We start from the raw sequence: 19,810 nt of genomic DNA, 5'->3' as shown, positions 1-19,810 counted from the left end.
AGATTTCAACGCCGAAATAAAAAAAAATCCCCTTATCAAGCACTCAATTATTCAACTTAAGTACGAGTAAGTAATTCATAGTTTTATTTTTATTTTTCAAATTGAAAAAAATAAACTAAAAATTATCATTACGCACTTAGTGCATGCATATACTTACCTAATTACCTACTGCATAGGTACGCACTACGCAGTGCATTTGCACTGAATCGAGTAGGCTGAATTTGAATTAGAAGGCCATTTTAACTCGAAATATAAAACAGGCACCCCATAATTGAACTCACACTAAAATCCACCCCATTCACCCTAAAAAATATTTTTTTGAAAAAAAAGTGTACATCACGCGTCTCTAGTGCATTAATAGGTAGATCTACATGCATCTGTGCATCACCAAGAAATCGATTTTTTTCACAGTCTTGCGACACAAGTTTTAGATTACAAAGTGAAGCCCCGTACAGCTCATACATTCCTACCTACCTGGACATTTCTCGCTTAGGCGAAAAACCGACAAAAAATGTGTTTTTAGGTGTATTTTGGGTGGCCTCAAACAGCAAAACAAGCTGAAATTAACGTTACACAATATTGCAATAGGTAGGTAGTGTTGTACATACATATGTAAGTAAGTAGTCTCTTTTGATAGATACCTATTTCTGTTTATGGAAATCATGGGAAATTCGAACAGGTTTCGAACATAAATTGAAAAAAAAAACACTTTTCGTTGTAGTTAAATAAATTTTTCGTAGAAACTGACGATTTACTTAAAATGTCCCCCAATCCCGGGATAAGTAATACCTAGTCTAGTCGAATTACCTTATATCCGTTCGCTCAGAACGTTGAATTGAATGACAAGAGCTACAGCTGGTTTTTATGATATATTTATTGGTACTGGGTGCATTTTATTTCCCTCCCCCTCCCTCTCCTTGGGCGTACACAAAGTCACTTTCACGAGCATTACTTATATTTAAACGTATGTACATAATTAATTATTTAACACGTAATTAACGAAGGGGTAAAAAATAAAGAAACTGATTTGAAAATGTTCCAATTTTTCGATAAAATTTAAAAAATCAACAAATTTTGAGCCTTTTAGAGGTGAATCTTCCAGGTTCCATTGCATTATTGTTACACTGAAATTTTTATTGTTTTTTTTTGGGGGGGAAGTTGTCTTTAAAAATCGGTGAAAATAATATGCATAACTTGTGATTGACTCGCCGCTCCCCCTCACCCGCCATTAAAACATATGTGTTTTGAAAATTGAAATTTTTCAATTTTTTAAAAACTGTTACGTTTGTAATTTTAAAATTTAATTTTCAATTACCTAAGTAGGTATTTAAAAAAAAATACGAGTATCTATACTTTCGGTATTTAAAAACACTACTAGAATCATTCAAAGAGCATTCAATTATTCAACTTTTAAAGTAAGAGTAAGTATTTCATAGTTTATTTTCATTTTTCAATTTAAAAATAATAAAATAAAAATTAGGTATCAATAGGCACTAAGTGCATACCTAGACCCTGAATTCGAATTCCGAGTCCATTTTCACTCGAAATATAAAGCAGGCACCCCCATAATTGAGTTCACCCTGAAATCCACCTCACTCACCCTAAAAAAGATTTTTTTGAAAAAAAAGTGTACAGGCACGTCTCTAGTGCATTAATACCTACTACATCTGTGCATCACCAAGAAATTGATTTTGTTAACAGTCTTAACACAAGTCTTAATCTACAAAGTAAAGCCCTGTACAGCTCATACACTGTACCAACCTGGATATTTCTCACTTAGGTGAAAAACTGACAAAAAACGAGTTTTTTTTGGGCGTACTTTGGGCTCAAATTAGCAAAACAAGCTGAAATTTGGCAAGTATATTACAAATGCATTTGCAAGTCATTGATGCGTATCAATGTGAAATTTTTTTCGTTCAAAAAATCTGTTCTAGTTGGGGGAGGGGTTGACTTTGGAGTAAACATAATACGGGGGCTGCGTTCATTTTTGAGAAGTGATAGAATTCAAATTCGAGTTCAGCAGTCTCAAATTAGGGGGAAACATCATTTTTAAATTTTTTCAGGATATTCTGCCCAAATTTGGCTAATTTTGATTTTTCAAATTCTTTTTTGATTCATTTCTTAAACAGTTGGTTTAACCATTTTCTTAAAATGAAGCAAAAAAATTTGTTGAAAAAATCAAAATCCATTTTTTGGGGGTTTTACGTTAGGTACTTTAAGATAGATGATCAATAAAAGATAGGTTTCACCCTAATTTGAGATCGCTGAACTCGAATTTGGATTCTATCACTATCCAAAAATCAACTCAGCTCCCCTCCTCATGAAATTTATTCCAAAATCCACCCCTACTCACCCCTAAAACATAATTTTTGAAAAAAATTCAGAGGTGTATCGATGATCCACAGATGCGTTCATGAATCAAATTTATTCAACTAGTTTTGATGATTTGAGCTCAAAATATGCTCCAAAAAGACATTTTTCGTCAGTTTTTTGTCTAAGTGAGAAATATGCAGGTACACAGTGGACGAGCTGTACTGGGCTCTATACCTACTTCGCGATCTAAAACAAACTGCTGTCAAAACTGTTTAAAAAATCAATTTCTAGAGTTTTAATGATCGTAAAAGAAGCTGAAATTTGGTACACAAATTCATCAATACACTATCAACGGACATTCGTGGCCTTTTTTCAAAAAATCTGCTTTATTAGGCGGTTACTTATCGCAGCTGAATAGTAGTACTAAGTACATGAAAACATGAGTGAAAAAAAATACATTTTATTTAATATCTGCTTCCTGAACAACTCTTTTCGATTTTTTTGAACGAAAAATTCGCAACTTTTATCATTTAGGTATCAACTAAAAACAACAAATAATTTGACTCTATCACTATTGAAACTTGTTGCCAGGTAGTCAATCTTCATTTTGAGACCTTCACTTAGCCAGTATAAAATTATATAAAGAATATTTCATTCTTTTGGATAAGCAAATCTTAATCGATTCTAGGCAGGTCATTAGAGGGCCAAACGATACGGCCATAGCAAAATATCGTAAAATATTTGGTAACTGTCTACCACTTTCTATACAAATTAAAATTATAACTAATTCCATTCGTGATATACACAACAATTTCGATCTAGGATCAGTTTAAATAATATAAATAATGATAACCAATAAGTAATTACCCACTTTTTTAAAAATTGTACGTAATTTTCATCACATGGGGCATGAGAAGGCTTCTAACATTGCGCGTTTCGAAGCAGCCGAAACTTTCTATTCTGTTTATTTAGTATGCTCTCCAAACCGATGAAACCGCATGAGCCAGTAGTAGTGTTGGACAAGGCTGAGCAACGCAAATTTATCATAGAAACCGATAATTTACCTAAAATGTCCGCCAATCCGGGGATAGGTAATATTATATTATAGTCTATATAGTCAAATTACCTCATCCGTTCGCTCAGAACAGAACGTTGAATTGAACGACAAGATCTGCAGCTAGTTTTTATGATACATTTGGTACCTACTGAGTGGGATTTGAAATCTTAATGAGTTGTTTTTATTTGAAGAATACATTCACCTTGAAAATTCGAGACCAGAACTGATTTCTAGAATTTTTGAGTGCTGAGTCTATAAACATTCAAAGAATTGACACGTTTACTCATCATTTCGTTTTTGTATTTCTAAAATACGTCCAACTTGGAATAGCCGGCCCTCTCCCTTCCACCTAGGAACTAGTCAATTACCGCTCAATTTTCTATTGTTTAAAGTTAATATTGTTAAAAAGAAAAAATTAATTTTACACAAAATCTGCGATTAGAAAATAATATAGAATGTATGAGTGAGAACAACCTACACTCTTCCCTCCTAACTCCTCAACTTTGCCCCGAGTGCTAATAGTGAGACTGATGAATTCATAGAATCTGAATTCAACACAAAGTTGAGTGAAATTCGAGGGTTGGCCAAAAAGTGTTTTTTCAAATACCAAACATGTTAAGAATATGTACTGTTAAATTTTCATTGTTTTTTTTTCGGGGAAGTTGTTATAAAAATTATCAACGCGCACTTACTGCATGCATATAAGTACCTATTGCATAGGTATACACAGTGCATTTTGCACACAATCGATCGAGCCGGCTGAATTCGAATTAGGAGTCCATTTTCATTCGAATGAAATTTTGTACACGAATTCTTCAATACATATACCATCAACGGGTATTCGACATTCGTGCCCTTTTTTCAAATAATTTGGTTTAGTCAGTTAGTGGTTGATTTTGAGGTGCACTTCATAATTGAGGAGGTTGGTTTATATTTTGAATGGAATAGACCTCAAATTTGAATTAAGACTCCTTGAGTTATTGAAAAACTTGTCACATTTTCAATTATTTCATTTATAATTATGTATAATCAAGAAAATGGAGAAAATGAAAACTTCCTCAGGCATGATTTGAAAAATAAGTAAATTGAAATTAGTATTATGCCAAAATATATAACTTGAAAGCAAGCACCTAAGTTGTCCTATTTTCAAGTCATAGGACTTGAAATTCACACCGAGATGAACTCAATGTGAAAATTTTAAAAATTTCGCAAATTTCACAAATATCACATAGCTAAAAAAGTGACCAAATTTAAAAATTAACCTATGTAGTCGTAGTCACACTGTACTTACATATCTCCAGATGAATTTTTGTCTTGTGAAGTTTTTGCATACCTTCAATATTAAAGGGGTTACAGGCTTGCACTTTTCAATTTTCACATTACATATTTTGGCAAAATTGAAAAGTGCAAGCCTGTGACCCCTTTAATATTGAAGGTAGGCAAAAACTTCACAAGACAAAAATTCATCTGGAGATGAATACGATGTGATTCCATAACTTGATTTTTAAATTTGCATGGTCATTTTTTTTGAAGAGTAAAATTTTTACAAAATATGAAAATTTATAAATTTCAATTTGAAATTTTCCATTTTCGCCCATTTTGGAGAACTTTGAAGCCACACAGCTCCACACCTCTCCCCTCACCCTCAATTGAAACATATTTTGAAAATTACAAATTTTTCAATTTTTTAAAAGCTGTTACGTTTGTAATTTTAATACCATCTATTTAATATCCAATTATTTTTCTGAAAAAATATCTGCTTCGTTGGATCAAATCTATTGAATGCCCTTTTAACGTACCGGGTGACCGAAAAGTAGTTCCAGTACAGAAATGCTTCTCAAAAATTCCGTAGGTAATCATTTTATCCAAAAAATTCAAATTGCTATGTCACCCTTGGTCGCCTATGTTGTACATTACCTATGTAAGTAGTATGTCTTTTTCGTCAAGTACCTATCTGGAAATTTTGGGAAATCCGATCAGGATTCGAAGACAATTTACAAAAAACTTTGAATGTAGATACTTACCTAGGTAATTAGGTAAGTAAATGAATTTATTGTAGAAATCAACTAGCTATTTGAAATGTCCGCCATTCCGGGGATAGGTAGTTATCATGCTTTATTTGGTAGGTACTTGATTGGTACTGTGTTACCTGCTACCTCTATTAAGATTTTTCATACCTACTTATTTATTTTACTATTGCGATTTTTCAATTTTCTTAAAACTGTTACGTCTTTGTAATTTTAATAATTTTAATATTCTATGTTCAATTATTTTTCTCAATAAAAAAAAAATCTATTTTATTCAAAAACAATAAACACCTAATTATTCAACTTTTGAAGCATTTCATAGTTTTATTTTCGTTTTTCAAATTGAAAATATAAAATAAAAATTATCAACACGCACTTAGTGCATCTGCATACCTATCGACTGAATACCATACACATATGTATGGTCAGAAAGCAACTCAAACCAAGGTACAAACCAGTGGCGTAGCCAGGATTTTCTCAAGGAGGGGGCAAAACCAGATTTTTAGGCATGAAAAATCGAAATGAGGGGTAATTTTCTGGAAACCTATCGTGATGTGTGGTGATATCATGAAAACGAAGGCAAAATTACTGCTCAAGCGAAGCGAGTGCGAAAATTTTTTCAAAAAATGGGTCTGAACAACAAAAAAACGTCCATTTTCGCATGTTTTCTTTCGAATTTTTGCTCGCAGGGGGGGATGGCCCCCTTCACCCCTCCCCCTGCCTTGGCTACGCCACTGGTACAAACTGTACAAACAACAACGAACTCAGCAACAAACTCAAATACTTGAACAGGTACGAGTGTATGTATTCGGAGAAACAGACACAGTATCATATAGGAATCACACTTGATTGAATATACACATACAATGTAAGTAATAAGTCAGTATTGAAAATATTGGTGTGTCCATCTCCAAACCTACAAAAACTAAAGAAGAGAAAGGAAGCAGCACTGTTAAATTTTATTTCGGGGAAGTTGTCTTTAAAAATTGGTAAAATTTATGGAGAACTTGCGATTCACTCACCGCTCCCCCTCATTCACCCTCTTCACTCAAATGAAATTTTGTACACGAATTCTTCCATACATAAATACCCTCAACGGGTATTCGACTTTCGAGCCCTTTTTTCAAACAATTGGGATTAGTCGGTTAGTGGTTGATTTTGAGGTGCACTTCATAATTGAGGAGTTTGGTTTACATTTTGAGTGGGATAGACCTCAAATTTGAATTAAGCCTCCTTGAATTAGCGAAAAACTCGTCACATTTTCAATTATTTCATTATAAAATAAGCAAATTAAAATTAGTATTATGCCAGAATATGTATAACTTGAAAGCAATCGACCTAAGTTGTCCTAGTTTCAAGTCACAAGACTTGAAATTCTGAGACCTAGAGGCGAGATGAACTCTCAGAAGGGATCGGTCAGAAGTGTAACACGCGGTTCAGGTCGGCGGGTTGCATAATTGGTTTTCGCGTCAGTGTGAAAATTTTAAAAATTTCGCAAATTTCACGTACCTATCTAAAAAGTTACCAAATTTAAAAATTAACCAATGGAGTCACATCGTATTCATCTCCAGATGAATTTTCGTCTTGCAAAGTTTTTGCCTACCTTCAATATTGAAGGGGTCACAGGCCTGCACTTTTCAATTTTCACATTACATATTTTGGCGAAATTGAAAAAATTCAAGACTGCGACCCCTTCAATATTGAAGGTAGGCGAAAACTTCACAAGACGAAAATTCATCTGCAGATGAATACGATGTGATTCCATAGTAAGTTGATTTTTAAATTTGGTCATTTTTTTGATAAGTAAAATTTTCACAGAATATGAAAATTTAAAAATTTTAATTTGAAATTTTCCATTTTTGGCCATTTTGGAGAACTTTGAAGCCACACAGCTCCCCGCCTCTCCCCTCACCCTCCATTAATTATCAACATGCACTTAGTGCATACCTATCGACGTATCAACTGAATACCATACACATTGTCTGAAACCAACTCAAACCAAGGAACGAACGACAACGAACTCAGAAACAAACTCAAATAGGTACTCGTATATGTATAATTATGTAGGTAATTGAAAAAACAAATAGTCAGGTCTCAATTGTATATCCGCTCGCTATTCATGTTAAAAGCAATTTTATGATTGGCAAAAAGAAAAAATTTATTTTACACAAAATCTGCGATTAGAAAATAAAATAAAGAATGTATGAGTGAGAACAACCTGCACTTTTCCCTCCTAACTCCTCAACTTTACCCTGAGAGTTAAAAGTGAGATTGATGAATTCATGGAATCTGAATTCAACACAAGTTGAATGAAATTCGAGGGTTGGCCAAAAAGTGTTTAAACAAATACCTAACCAAGCATAAGTTAGATATACTGTTAAATTTTCATTGTGTTTTTTTCGGGGAAGTTGTCTTTAAAAATTGGTAAAATTAATATGGATAACTTGTGATTCACTCACCGCTCCCCCTCACCCTCCATTAAAACATATTTTGAAAATGACAATTTTTCAATTTTTTAAAAACTGTTGCGTAATTTTATTATTTAATTTTCAATCATTTTTCTCAAAAAATATAGGTAGGTACTTTATTGGATCAAAATGTTATAATACAGTCAAATAGGGATTTCACCCGGAATAAATAGGAGGAAAATTTTTTTTTGCGCCAAAATGCTCAGGATGGTGTCCTAAATGACATACTAAAACCCACCCTTAATCCACGAAGAGCTTCTCCTCCCAGACCCACATTTGTGCCTTCTCGCACAGTTTTTCGCGATTTTCTCGCGAGGAGTTGATTTTACATCGAGAATAGCTTTATTTCTGTGTTCTACGTCAAATTTCCGATCTAGTGATATATCAACTGTACTTCTACCCCCAAGGGGGTGGGGCTAGAACCATTCAAAAAAAGGGGAAAGCGTTCGAGTTGATATTAGCATGGAAGATGGATACCATTGAGAAACTTCCGGGTGAAAAATTTCAGATCCACGTCCTCTTCCCTTTTTGGGGAACCCCCCCCCCTTTTCTGAAATTTCAGTAACACTTTTCTCAGCCTCATTTTAACCGATTTTGAAAATTTTTCAGTATGTTGTGTATAACCTTAGTAGGTATCCCCACAAAAATTTTCAACCCTCTCCCCTCATATTTACCCCTCAAAATGTCTTGAAAGGCGGGGATTCACTCTCTCTATATCAGTAAATTTTGATACTAAAGTTTTCAATATTTGTTTAATTTACCAATTGTTTAAAAATTGTTTTTTATTTATTATTATTGTTTTCTTAATTGTTACATGTTTCCTTAGAGGGAGGGTGGGGGTGGGAATTCTTTCGTAGAGAATTACTGATTCCAAGCTACTCAGTTACCTATTTAACTTTTAAAGTACTAGTAAGTATTTCATAGTTTTATTTTCATTTTTCAAATTGAAAAAAAAATACATAATAAAAATATCAACACGCACTTAGTTACTCTTAGTTAGTGCATAATAGAGTCGGTTAAATTCGAATTTGGAGTTCATTTTCACTCGAAATATAAAACAAGCACGCAGTCATCCACATAATTGAATTCAACCTGAAATTCACCCCACTCACCCTGAAAAAGATTTTTTTGAAAAAAAAATTGTACACACGCGTCTCTAGTGCATTAATAAATACATGTGTGCATCATCAAGAAATTGATTTTCTTGACAGTCTTGACACAAGTTTTAGATTACAAAGTAGAGCCACTGTACAACTCATACCCTGTAGCTATATAGGTACCTGGATATTTCTTGCTTAGGTGAAAAACGGACCAAAAACGAGTTTTATGGGTGTATTTTGGGCTCAAATCAGCAAAACAAGCTGAAATTTGGTATAATACGTAATGAATGCATCTGCAAGTCGTTGATGAGCATGTGACATTTTTTTCCTTCAAAAAATCTGTTCTAGTTTGGGGGAGGGGTTGACTTTGGGGTGAATTTCATAATAATGGAGCTGCGTTCATTTTTGAGAAGTGATAGAATTCAAATTCGAGTTCAGCAGTCTCAAATTGCGGGAAACATCACTTTTAAATTTTTTCGGGGCATTTTGCCCAAATTTGGCTAATTTTGATTTTTTCAAAATTATTCTTTTTTGATTCATTTTTTAAAAACAGTTGGTTTAACCATTTTCTTAAAATAGAGCAAAAAAAAAATGTAGAAAAAATCAAAATCCATTTTGTTTGGGGTTAGGTTAGGTACTTTAAGATAGGTACTAATCAATAAGAGATAGGTTTCGCCCTAATTTGAGGTCGCTGAACTCGAATTTGGATTCTATCACTACCCAAAAATCCACTCAGCTCCGCTTATCATGAAATATATTCTAACATCCATCCCCTACTCACCCCTAAAACATAATTTTTGAAAAAAAATTCACAGACGCATCGATGACCCACAGAATATGCATTCATGTACCAAATTTCAGCCAAGTAGTTATGATGATTCAAGCCCAAAGTATATCTACTTTCTCCCCCCCCCAATGAAAAAACACTTTTTTCGTCAAATTTTTTTTGCCTTAGTAAGTGAAAAATACGCAGGTAGGTATACAGTGTAGGTATGAGCTGTACTGGGCTCTATTTCACGATCTAAATCAAAACTGGTGTCGAAACTGTTAAAAAAAATCAATTTCTTGGGTTTTAATGATCAGAAGAAGCTGAAATTTGGTACTCAAAGTCATCAATACCCTATCAACGGGCATTCGTGGCCCTTTTCTCCCAAAAAATCTGCTTTAGGCGGTTATGAGTTGATTTTGAGATGAACTTCATGATCGAGGTGCTTGGTGAAATGGACCTCAAATTTGAATTAAAACGCCTTAAATTATAGTGGAAAACTCGTCAAATTTTCAATTGTTTCGTTATAATTACCAAGAGAATGGAGATGATGTAACTTCCTCAGGCATGATTTGAAAAATATGTGATTAGTAGGTCTAGGTACCTATTATGCTAGAATACCTAGGTATGTATAACTTGGAAACCAACCATATGTAGTGCGTCCAGTTTAATTAGACCGAATATATAACATTTAAGTTTAGCCCGAAGGGAGATGAATTTTTGTATTTTGGAAGGGTTCGTAATCTTAGTACGATTAAATATATACCGCAAATTAATATTTTGAGTAAAATAGACCTCAAATTTGTTTTGTATTGAGCTGCCTTGAATTGATGGGCATAATTTGAAAAATATGTAGGTAAATTAAAATTAGTATTATGCCTAGATAAATACGTATAACTTTATGCAATTTACTGAACGAGATGAACTCAGTGGGTGATTCCACGTCAATTGGACCAAGAAGTGTAGTGCGATTTTTTGATTTAAAACATGAAAAAAAATTTTGATAAGTGAAGTTGACTCATTTGACCCATATTTTTACGTATCTGTTGAAAAAGTTGAAAACCACCCATCACTCAATGAAATGGACTCCTCACAAGAAAATCAAAATTAAAAAAGATTCAAAAAATGAACGAATTTCAGTTTTTTTGTTGTGAGTGTAATTTTTATCAGCTTTTTCATGAAATACTTCAGAAAGAGGTCAAAATAAGACAACTGAATAAATTTGAATCTTTTTTTGATGTATGAAATTATTAAAAATTGAATTTTTTCGAATTTTGATTCTGCTGATCGTGTCTACCTTTTTAAAAGATCAACTCTTAATAAAATTTTTGGCCCTTTTAAGGTGAATTTTCCAGGTTCCATTCAATCTCATGCAGGAGTTTGAAATTTTAACGAATTGTTTTTATTTGAAAAATACATTCACCTTGAAACATCGAGACCAGAACTCATTTCAAGAATTTTTGAGTGCTGAGTCTCTAACATTCGAAGAATTGACACGTTTACCCAGAGTTTCGTTTTTGTGTTTCTAAAATTCGTCAAACTTGGAGCAGTCTTCTCGTCTTCCTTCCTATAGCTCCCCGTGCAAACGAATTCCAAGAACTGATCAATTACGGCTCAATTTTCTATTATTTAAAGTTAATATTGGCAAAAAGAAAACATTTATTTCACACGAAATCTGCGCGAGAAAATAATATAGAATGTATGAGTGAGAACAACCTGCACTCTTCCCTTATAACTCCTCAACTTTACCCTGAGAGCTAAAAGTGAGATTGATGAAGTCATGGAATTCAGGGTTTGCCAAAAAGCGTTTTTTCAAAAACTAAACCAGAACTTGATGTTTTGTAGGTGATATTTATTGTTAATGTTTTTTTTTTTTCAGGGAAGTTGTCTTTAAAAATTGGTAAAGTTCATATGGATAACTTGTGATTCACTCGCCGCTTCCCCTCACACTCCATTAAAACATATTTTGAAAATTGCAATTTTTCAATTTCTTTAAAACTGTTACGTTTGTAATTTTAAAATGTAATTTTCAATTAAGTAGGTATTTTAAAAAAATACGAATATCTACTTTCGGTATTTAAAAACACTCCTGGAATTGCCATAATTTATTCAATTAGGTACTACATACTTATTCAACTTTTAAAGTACGAGTAAAAGTAAGTATTTCATAGTTTATTTTCATTTTTCAAATTAAAAAAAATAAAAATTATTAACACGCCTTTAGTGCATACCCAGACCCTGAATTCGAATTAGGAGCCCATTTTCACTCGAAATAAAAAGCAGGCACCCCCCCCCCCTAATTGAGTTCACCCTGAAATCCATCCCACTCACCACTCACCCTAAAAAAGATTTTTTAAAAGAAAAGTGTACAGGCACATCTCTAGTGCATTAATACATATGTAGGTACATCTGTGCATCACCAAGAAATTGATTTTTTGACAGTCTTGACACAAGTTTTAGACTACAAAGTAAAGCCCTGTACAGCTCATACACTGTACCAACCTGGATATTTCTCGCGTAGGTGAAAAACCGACAAAAAAAACGAGTTTTTGGGTGTATTTTGAGCTCAAATCAGCAAAATAAGCTGAAATTTGGTATATTATGAATGCATCTGCAAGTCATTGATGCACATGTGACATTTTTTTTTTTCTAATAATCTATTCCAGTTGGGGGAGGGGTTGACTTTTGGGTGAATTTCATAATAAGGGGGCTGCGTTCATTTTTGAGAAGTGATAGAATTCGAATTCCAGTTCAGCAGTCTCAATTTTTTCGGGGATTTTGCCCAAAGGAGGAGTCCCGATAAGGCCACTTTTTGGGCCCCGCACAGTTATCGACTCGACCATTCTTAAAATGTTGTAATAAATGTCCCAAATACGAATCCGTGGTTAGTTAATCCAAAATGACCATTTTTTGGGCTCCAGGGGTTCCCAAAGTTGTGAATAAAAAAAAGATTTTCAGGAGTCACTGAGTATTATTTTCAAAAACTTTTTTAGCAAAAAATATAATATTTTAAAATGTGAAAAAATTAGAATCAACACAATTTTTTATTCTTTTCAATTAACTAATTTTAAAAAGAGGACCATGACATACCGCTGGAGCAGAAAGACCTTATATTTTGATCATAGTTCGAAAAAAAAATTCAAAAATGGTGCGACGTGTTCATTATGTTTGAACCCGATAAACGTTATGCGAAGTGATTATTCTATTCTCGACCCTGGAGGGCAGATATTTGGGGGTTTTGATTTTTGGAAAATTTTGGAACCACAATTTTGAACTTACCTCTTTGAACTCCGCTAAAAAGCTTTTTACAGTTCATTAGTATCTGAAAGACCTCCATTCTATCAAATTTTGAGCTCAATAAAATTTTGCGCTGGTACTCAAAAATCCAAGTTCCCAAATTTTTTTAATTTCAATATTTTGGGAACCCCTGAAAAAATGAAAATCTGCGATTTACGCCAGACGTAACGTTTTGAGGTATATATTCAATTATCTAGATGAAAAAGTTCAATTAAGCTCCCGGTATATTCGTAATTTTGAACCCTTTTTTTGGAGCCCCCCCACTTTAGGTACCCCTAAAAAAGGCATTTACACATATTTTTACAAATAATTTGAAGATTTACATTCAAAACACGTCCTAGCAAGTGTTCGATAATTTTTCATTTCATTTATCCCGTAACTTTCAAAATTGAGCTTTTTTGGGTCAAATTCTGAGATTTTACTTCCTTGAAAACGTGAAAACGTGATGTAAAAACTTAGAATTTGACCCAAAATAGCCCAATTTTGAATGTTACAGTAAAAATCATATGAAAAATTATCGAGCACTTGCTGGTGTGTTTCAAATGTAAATTCTTCAATTCATTTGAAAAAATATGCTCCAACGCCTTTTTTAGGGGTGCCTAAATTGGGAGACTCTTAAAAAAAAGCGTTCGAAATTACGAATATACCGGGAGCTTTATTCAACTTTTTCATATAGATCTATATTATTGAATATATACTTCAAAACGTTACGTTCGGCGCAAATTGCAGGTATCTAATTTTCCAGGGGTTCCCAAAACATCGAAATTACAAAAAATTGGGAAATTGGTTTTTTGAGTACCAGCGCAAAGTTTTATTGAGCTCAAAATTTGGTAGGATGGAGGTCTTTCAGATACTAATAAACTATAAGCAGCTTTTTAGCGGGGTTCAAAGGGGGAGGTCCAAAACGGTGGTTTCAAAATTTTCCAAAAATCAAAACCCCCTAACTTCTGCCCTCGAGGGTCGAGAATAAAAAAATCACCTCGAATAACGTTTATCGGGTTCAAACAGATATTTTACGCTGAAAAAGTTTTTGAAAGTAATACTCAGTGGTTGCTAAAATTCGTTTTGTAATCACAACTTTGGGAACCCCTGGAGCCCAAAAAATTGTCATTTTGGGTTAAGTAACCACGGATTCGTATTTCGGACACTTATTACAACATTTTTGGAGGGATTGAGTCGAAAACTAGGTGGGGCCAAAAAATGGCCTTATCGCAACTCCTCCTTTGAACTTTTTTTGATGTTTGAAATTGAAAATTGAATTTTTTCGAATTTCGATTGTGCTGATCTTGTCTACCTTTTTAAAAGATCAACTCTTAATAAAATTGTTGGCCCTTTTGAGGTGAATTTTTCAGGTTCCATTCAATCTCATGCAGGAGTTTGAAATTTTAATGAGTTGTTTTTATTTGAAAAATACATTCGCCTTGAAACATCGAGACCAGAACTCATTTCAAGAAGAATTGACACGTTTACCCAGAATTTCGTTTTTGTGTTTCTAAAATACGTCTAACTTGGAGTAGTCCTCTCCCGTCCTTCCACTTCCTGTGCAAACGAATTCCAGGAACTAGTCAATTACCGCTCAATTGTCTATTATTCAAAGTTAATATTGGAAAAAAGAAAACATTTATTTCACACGAAATCTGCGATTAGAAAATAATATATGAATGTATGAGTGAGAACAACCTGCACTCTTCCCTTCAAAAATCAATGATGAAGTCATTGAATCTAAATTCAACACATGTTGAATGAAATTCAGGGTTAGCCAAAAAGCGTTTTTTCAAAAAGATTAGCCGGACCATGCTGCGCTGTACCTACCGAAATATCAATTGTTTTTTTGGGGGGGAAGTTGTCTTTTAAAATCGGTAAAATTCATATGGATAACTTGTGATTCGCTCACCGCTCCCCCTCACCCTCCATTAAAAAATATTTTGAAAATTGCAATTTTTCAATTTTTTAAAAACTGTTATACGTTTGAAATTTGAAAATTTAATTTTCAATTAAGTAGGTACCTATTTTTTTTTTTTTTTTAAACGAGTATCTAAGTACTTTTGGTATTTAAAAACACGGTGGAATCGTCAAAACATTCAATTATTCAACTTTTAAAGTAGGTACGAGTAAGTATTTCATAGTTTATTTTCATTTTTCAATTTGAAAATAATAAAATAAAAATTATCAACACGCACTTAGTGCATACCTAGAGACCCTGAATTCGAATTAGGAGCCTATTTTCACTCAAAATAAAAAGCAGGCACTTCCATAATTGAGTTCACCCTAAAATCCAGTCCACTCACCCTAAAAAACATTTTTTTGAAAAAAAAAGTATACACACGCGTCTCTAGTGCATTAATACATCTGTGCATCATCAAGAAATTGATTTTTTTTGACAGTCTTGACACAAGTTTTAGATTACAAAGTAGAGCCATGTATACAGCTCATACCCTGTACCTACCTGGATATTTCTCGCTTAGGCGAAAAACTAGTTTTTGGGTGTATTTCTGAAATTTGGTATATTGTGAAATGAATGCATTTGCAAGTCATTGATGCGCATGTCACATTTTTTTTCCTTCAAAAAATCTGTTCTAGTTGGGGAGGGGTTTACTTTGGGGTGAATTTCATAATAAGGGGGCTGCGTTCATTTTTGAGAAGGGGTAGAATTCAAATTCGAGTTCGGCAGTCTCAAATTAGGGGGAAACATCACTTTTAAATTTTTTTGGGGTATTCTGCCCAAATTTGGCTAATTTTGATTTTTTCAAAATTCTTTTTTGATTTATTTCTTAAAAACAGTTGGTTTAACCATTTTCTTCAAATAGAACAAAAAATTTAAAAAAAAAACCAAAATCCATTTTGTTGGGGGTTAGGTTACTTTAAGATTTGGGCGTGTATTTAGACCCCGCTTTGTGTTGGCAACCGCATATTGAATATATCATTGCTAAATCAACAAAGTATACATATTCCATTACTCCTTAATATCTGCAGGAACGTTTGAGGGTACTCCACAAAAGCCTGTACTATCATGTGGTTTGGCACGGTAATTGCGATATTAAAATACTGCTCGTCATTGTTTTACCTAGCCCTCTACAAGAACAAGAATGTCATTGCGTTGCAAAGAATCCGAAGACGCATGTCCATGAACATCGCTCGACTCTACCGGACTTCCAGCGGAGATGCTGCTGGGGTAATCGCCAATGTCCCCCCTCTCCACCTGCACATCGCCGAAAGGAGTGTAAAATGGCTTCTCAAAAACGATTATCCAGTCACAGATTATTGCCATTTACCCATGTTACCTTGGCCTGGAGGCAATGCCGCATCGCTCAACACCAAATTTCATGTCGCTACCATGAAAGAATGGCAACAGATATGGAATAATTCAGAAGTCAGCGAATGGACTCCCAGAATTATTCCTAATCTTTACAAAAACTATTAGCGCTCACGAACTCGACTTTTACCTTGGCCAAGCTTTGAGTGGGCACGGCTGTTTCCATTATATTCTACATAAGTTCAAACGTGCGCCATCACCCGACTGCGATTGTTGAAAAATAGAAAAGCCGACACATATATTTGTGAAATGCCATCTACACACAGCCGATTGTCCTGCAGATCCTCTGGACATCAGTAATCCCATTCACTTGGAATATATGCGGTCAATGGTACGCAAGCTGTGGGAAGCAGAGTGGCTATATCAGACCAGTCCACCATTTCAGCACAGCCGCTTGTAGATAAGCTACAAAGCCAAAATAATCCATTCCCCCTTTTCCCTTCTTTCCTCCATCAATCAACAACAAGTCATTTGTATCGTACATCAATATAACGCAACCTAGATAATTAAGATTCTAAGATGTATTGTTATTATTAAGATGTAGACTTATTCTATAAACCCCTCCAGTAAATAATAAGCTGTGTCCTGTCAAATAACAATATATGTACTTCCCCCACCAGGCAAGTCTGGACTGGGGTACCATTAAAAAAAAAAAAAAAGGTTACTTTAAGATAGGTAATCAATAAAAGATAGGTTTCGCCCTAATTTGAGGTCGTTGAACTCGACTTTGGATTCTATCACTACCCAAAAATCAACTCAGCTTCCCTTATCATGAAATTTATTCCAAAATCCACCCCTACTCACCCCTAAAACATAATTTTTGAAAAAAAATTCAGAGGCGTATCAATGATCCGCAGATGCATTCATGTACCTACCAAATTTATTCAACTAGTTTTGATGATTTGAGCCCAAAATGTACTCAAAAACACATTTTTCGTCAGTTTTCTACCCAAGTGAGAAATATGCAGGTACAGTGAACGAGCTGTACAGGGCTCCACCTACTTCGCGATCTAAAACAAACGGGTGTCGAAACTGTTTAAAAAATCAATTTCTTGAGTTTTAATGATCGGAAAAGAAGCTGAAATTTGGTACACAAATTCACCAATACACTATCAACAGATATTCGTGATCTTTTTTCAAAAAAATCTGCTTCAGGCGGTTATGAGTTGATTTTGAGGAGAACTTCATGATTGAGGCGCTTATATGGTTTGTATTTTGAGTCAAATAGACCTTGAATTATAGTGGAAAACTCATCAAATTTTTAATTGTTTCGTTATATCATTAAGAGAATGGAGATAATCTAACTTCCTCAGGCATGATTTGAAAATTATGTACCTATATTAAAATTAGTACCTAACTACGTATACCGAATATACCAGAATATGTATAACCTGGAACTCCGCCATCGACTGCTCCACCAAGCAATCAAGCAGGAAAGACACAACTATTAATATTCAACGTCGGAGAGATGAATTTTTGTATTTCGGAAGGGTTAGTCATCTTAGTACGATTAAATATATACCACAGGCTAATATTTTGAGTAAAGTAGACCTCAAATTTGAATTGAGCCGTCTTGAAGTGGAAAATTCGTCACATTTCCAATCGTTTCGTTATATTATCAAGAGAATGGAGAAAATGTTACTTCCTTAGGTATGATTTGAAAAACATGTAAATTAAAATTAGCAATAATTATGCCTAAATACATAATATATAACTTGGAAACCAACAACCCGTATTGTCCAAGTTTTCAGGCAAAAAACTTACAATTTACTGACCGAGATGAACTCATATTACATACTACATATTACTAAAAATGTATACCGCAGGTTAAAAAATAAAATCAATAGGTATTTATATAGGTACATTTTGACTCGATTATATCAGAAAATTATCGTAAGCTTACTTTTTACGAACTCTTGAATCTTTATCAAAGACCTTATAACAGATCAATGGGTTCGGTGTAATATTTCGCTCTTCAATGATCTAGGTATGTACCTACGAATTCGAAATGCAAACGAAATGCTATTGACAAAATTTTAAAATTGAACGACGCTGAAACTTCCACCGCAAGTGAAATTAGGCACAGAATTGAGACGATCACAACGTTTTGAGATCATAGACATTTTTCAAAGTGATTTTTACATTATTTTACGCTAGTTTTGTTATCCTATAGGTGTAAAGGTACATATTTTATGAAATTTAAACAATATGTTCCGAGTAATTATTGCCGACTTGCCTCAGTTTTTGGAGATTTTCAGTCATTTCAACGCCCATCTCTTACTCGTGCGTTCTTGTATAGGTAATTCTTGGCGAATTTTATTCCGTTTCGATGAAATGAGATCAATTGAATTGACGATGCTGATAATTGTAAGTACGCAATTCCCACGACATTTCGTTGTAATTCCGAGCTATTTTATAGTAAGGCGATTTTACATACCTAATTTCAAACAAACAATCCCATCGAAAATCGTCGATTGAACCAATAATTCTGTAATTTATTATCAATCAAAAGGTTACACATTAGTACAAGTCGTCAACAAACCATTGTGATAATCATACAGTTGGCTTTTCCCAATATTATTAGATTTGAAAATATGTATGCAATTATAGGTATAGTAGGCAGGTACTTACAATTGGCAAAATTCTCTTCATTTTGGCTGCCCCAGTTTCAATGAAGCAACAAATGACCAGCCAACTGAAGTTCCAAAAACTCCAACTTGGTTGAAATGAAACGAAAACGATGCATACGTATTTAGGTACCTAGAGAATCAAACTAGGTACCACAAAGTACTCTTGAAAATCCGGTTGGCTAATGGAATAACGATTGATGTACTGTATAACGAAAGAGTTTGAATTCTTTTGAAAGCAATTTACTGAACTTATTAGATTTGTCCGTGTCTGTTTCAGTTTCGATAAGCTAATCATTTGTAATCTTATGATTTCATGTTACGAAAATGATTATAGGATTTGATTAAAGTTTTCATTTTCATTAAAAAAATTATAGAGTACGATAAAAATGATGATTTTTTTGGATCTTATCTTAGGGATAGTGAAACTCTAGCTGAAATTGAAACACGTGATGGAAGACTGCGTTCTAAAGTACCTACTTCAATATCAACCTTTGATTACCAACAAAAATTAAATCCGATCGAATTTATTGGGATTCCATACATATACTTACCAATCTTAATGAAAAAGGAAGCACCGAATGGGGCTCCCCTAAAACCCCTTCTCTCCACCACAATAGAATATTTTTCCTACTGTTTTTTCCTCACAAGGGAACCTCTTGAGGTGTCCGCCTCCGATTTGAACGGGACCGCGATTTTTGGCAACAGCATGTTCTAAAACCCCCAAATCCAAATTTTCAGCTGCCCAAGTTCATTTTTCGATTTTTGGCGAATTTTTGAAAATCCAAAATTGACTATTTTGGTGATTTATGTTTTTTTAAAAAAAGTACGTACTTGATCAG

The 19,810-nt window shown here is 33.9% G+C and overlaps 1 protein-coding gene across 1 annotated transcript in view; it reads right to left on the bottom strand.

Moving 5' to 3' along the window:
* LOC135846051 (sex peptide receptor-related protein 2-like) overlaps positions 1 to 19,213 on the bottom strand; it is a 47,068-nt gene extending 27,855 nt beyond the window's left edge. The window contains exons 1-2 of the mRNA XM_065365020.1: positions 18,973 to 19,213; positions 18,578 to 18,829 (exon numbers count right to left, since the gene is read on the bottom strand). Of these exons, the coding sequence (XP_065221092.1) occupies positions 18,578 to 18,615 (38 nt within the window). The 5' untranslated portion in view covers positions 18,616 to 18,829; positions 18,973 to 19,213. The remainder of the gene's footprint in view (positions 1 to 18,577; positions 18,830 to 18,972) is intronic.
* Positions 19,214 to 19,810: the final 597 nt, after the last annotated feature.

The sequence above is a fragment of the Planococcus citri genome, chromosome 4 (genome assembly GCF_950023065.1).
Source record: "Planococcus citri chromosome 4, ihPlaCitr1.1, whole genome shotgun sequence".
Lineage (NCBI taxonomy): Eukaryota > Metazoa > Arthropoda > Insecta > Hemiptera > Pseudococcidae > Planococcus > Planococcus citri.
This window is presented reverse-complemented; position numbering and strand designations above follow the sequence as displayed.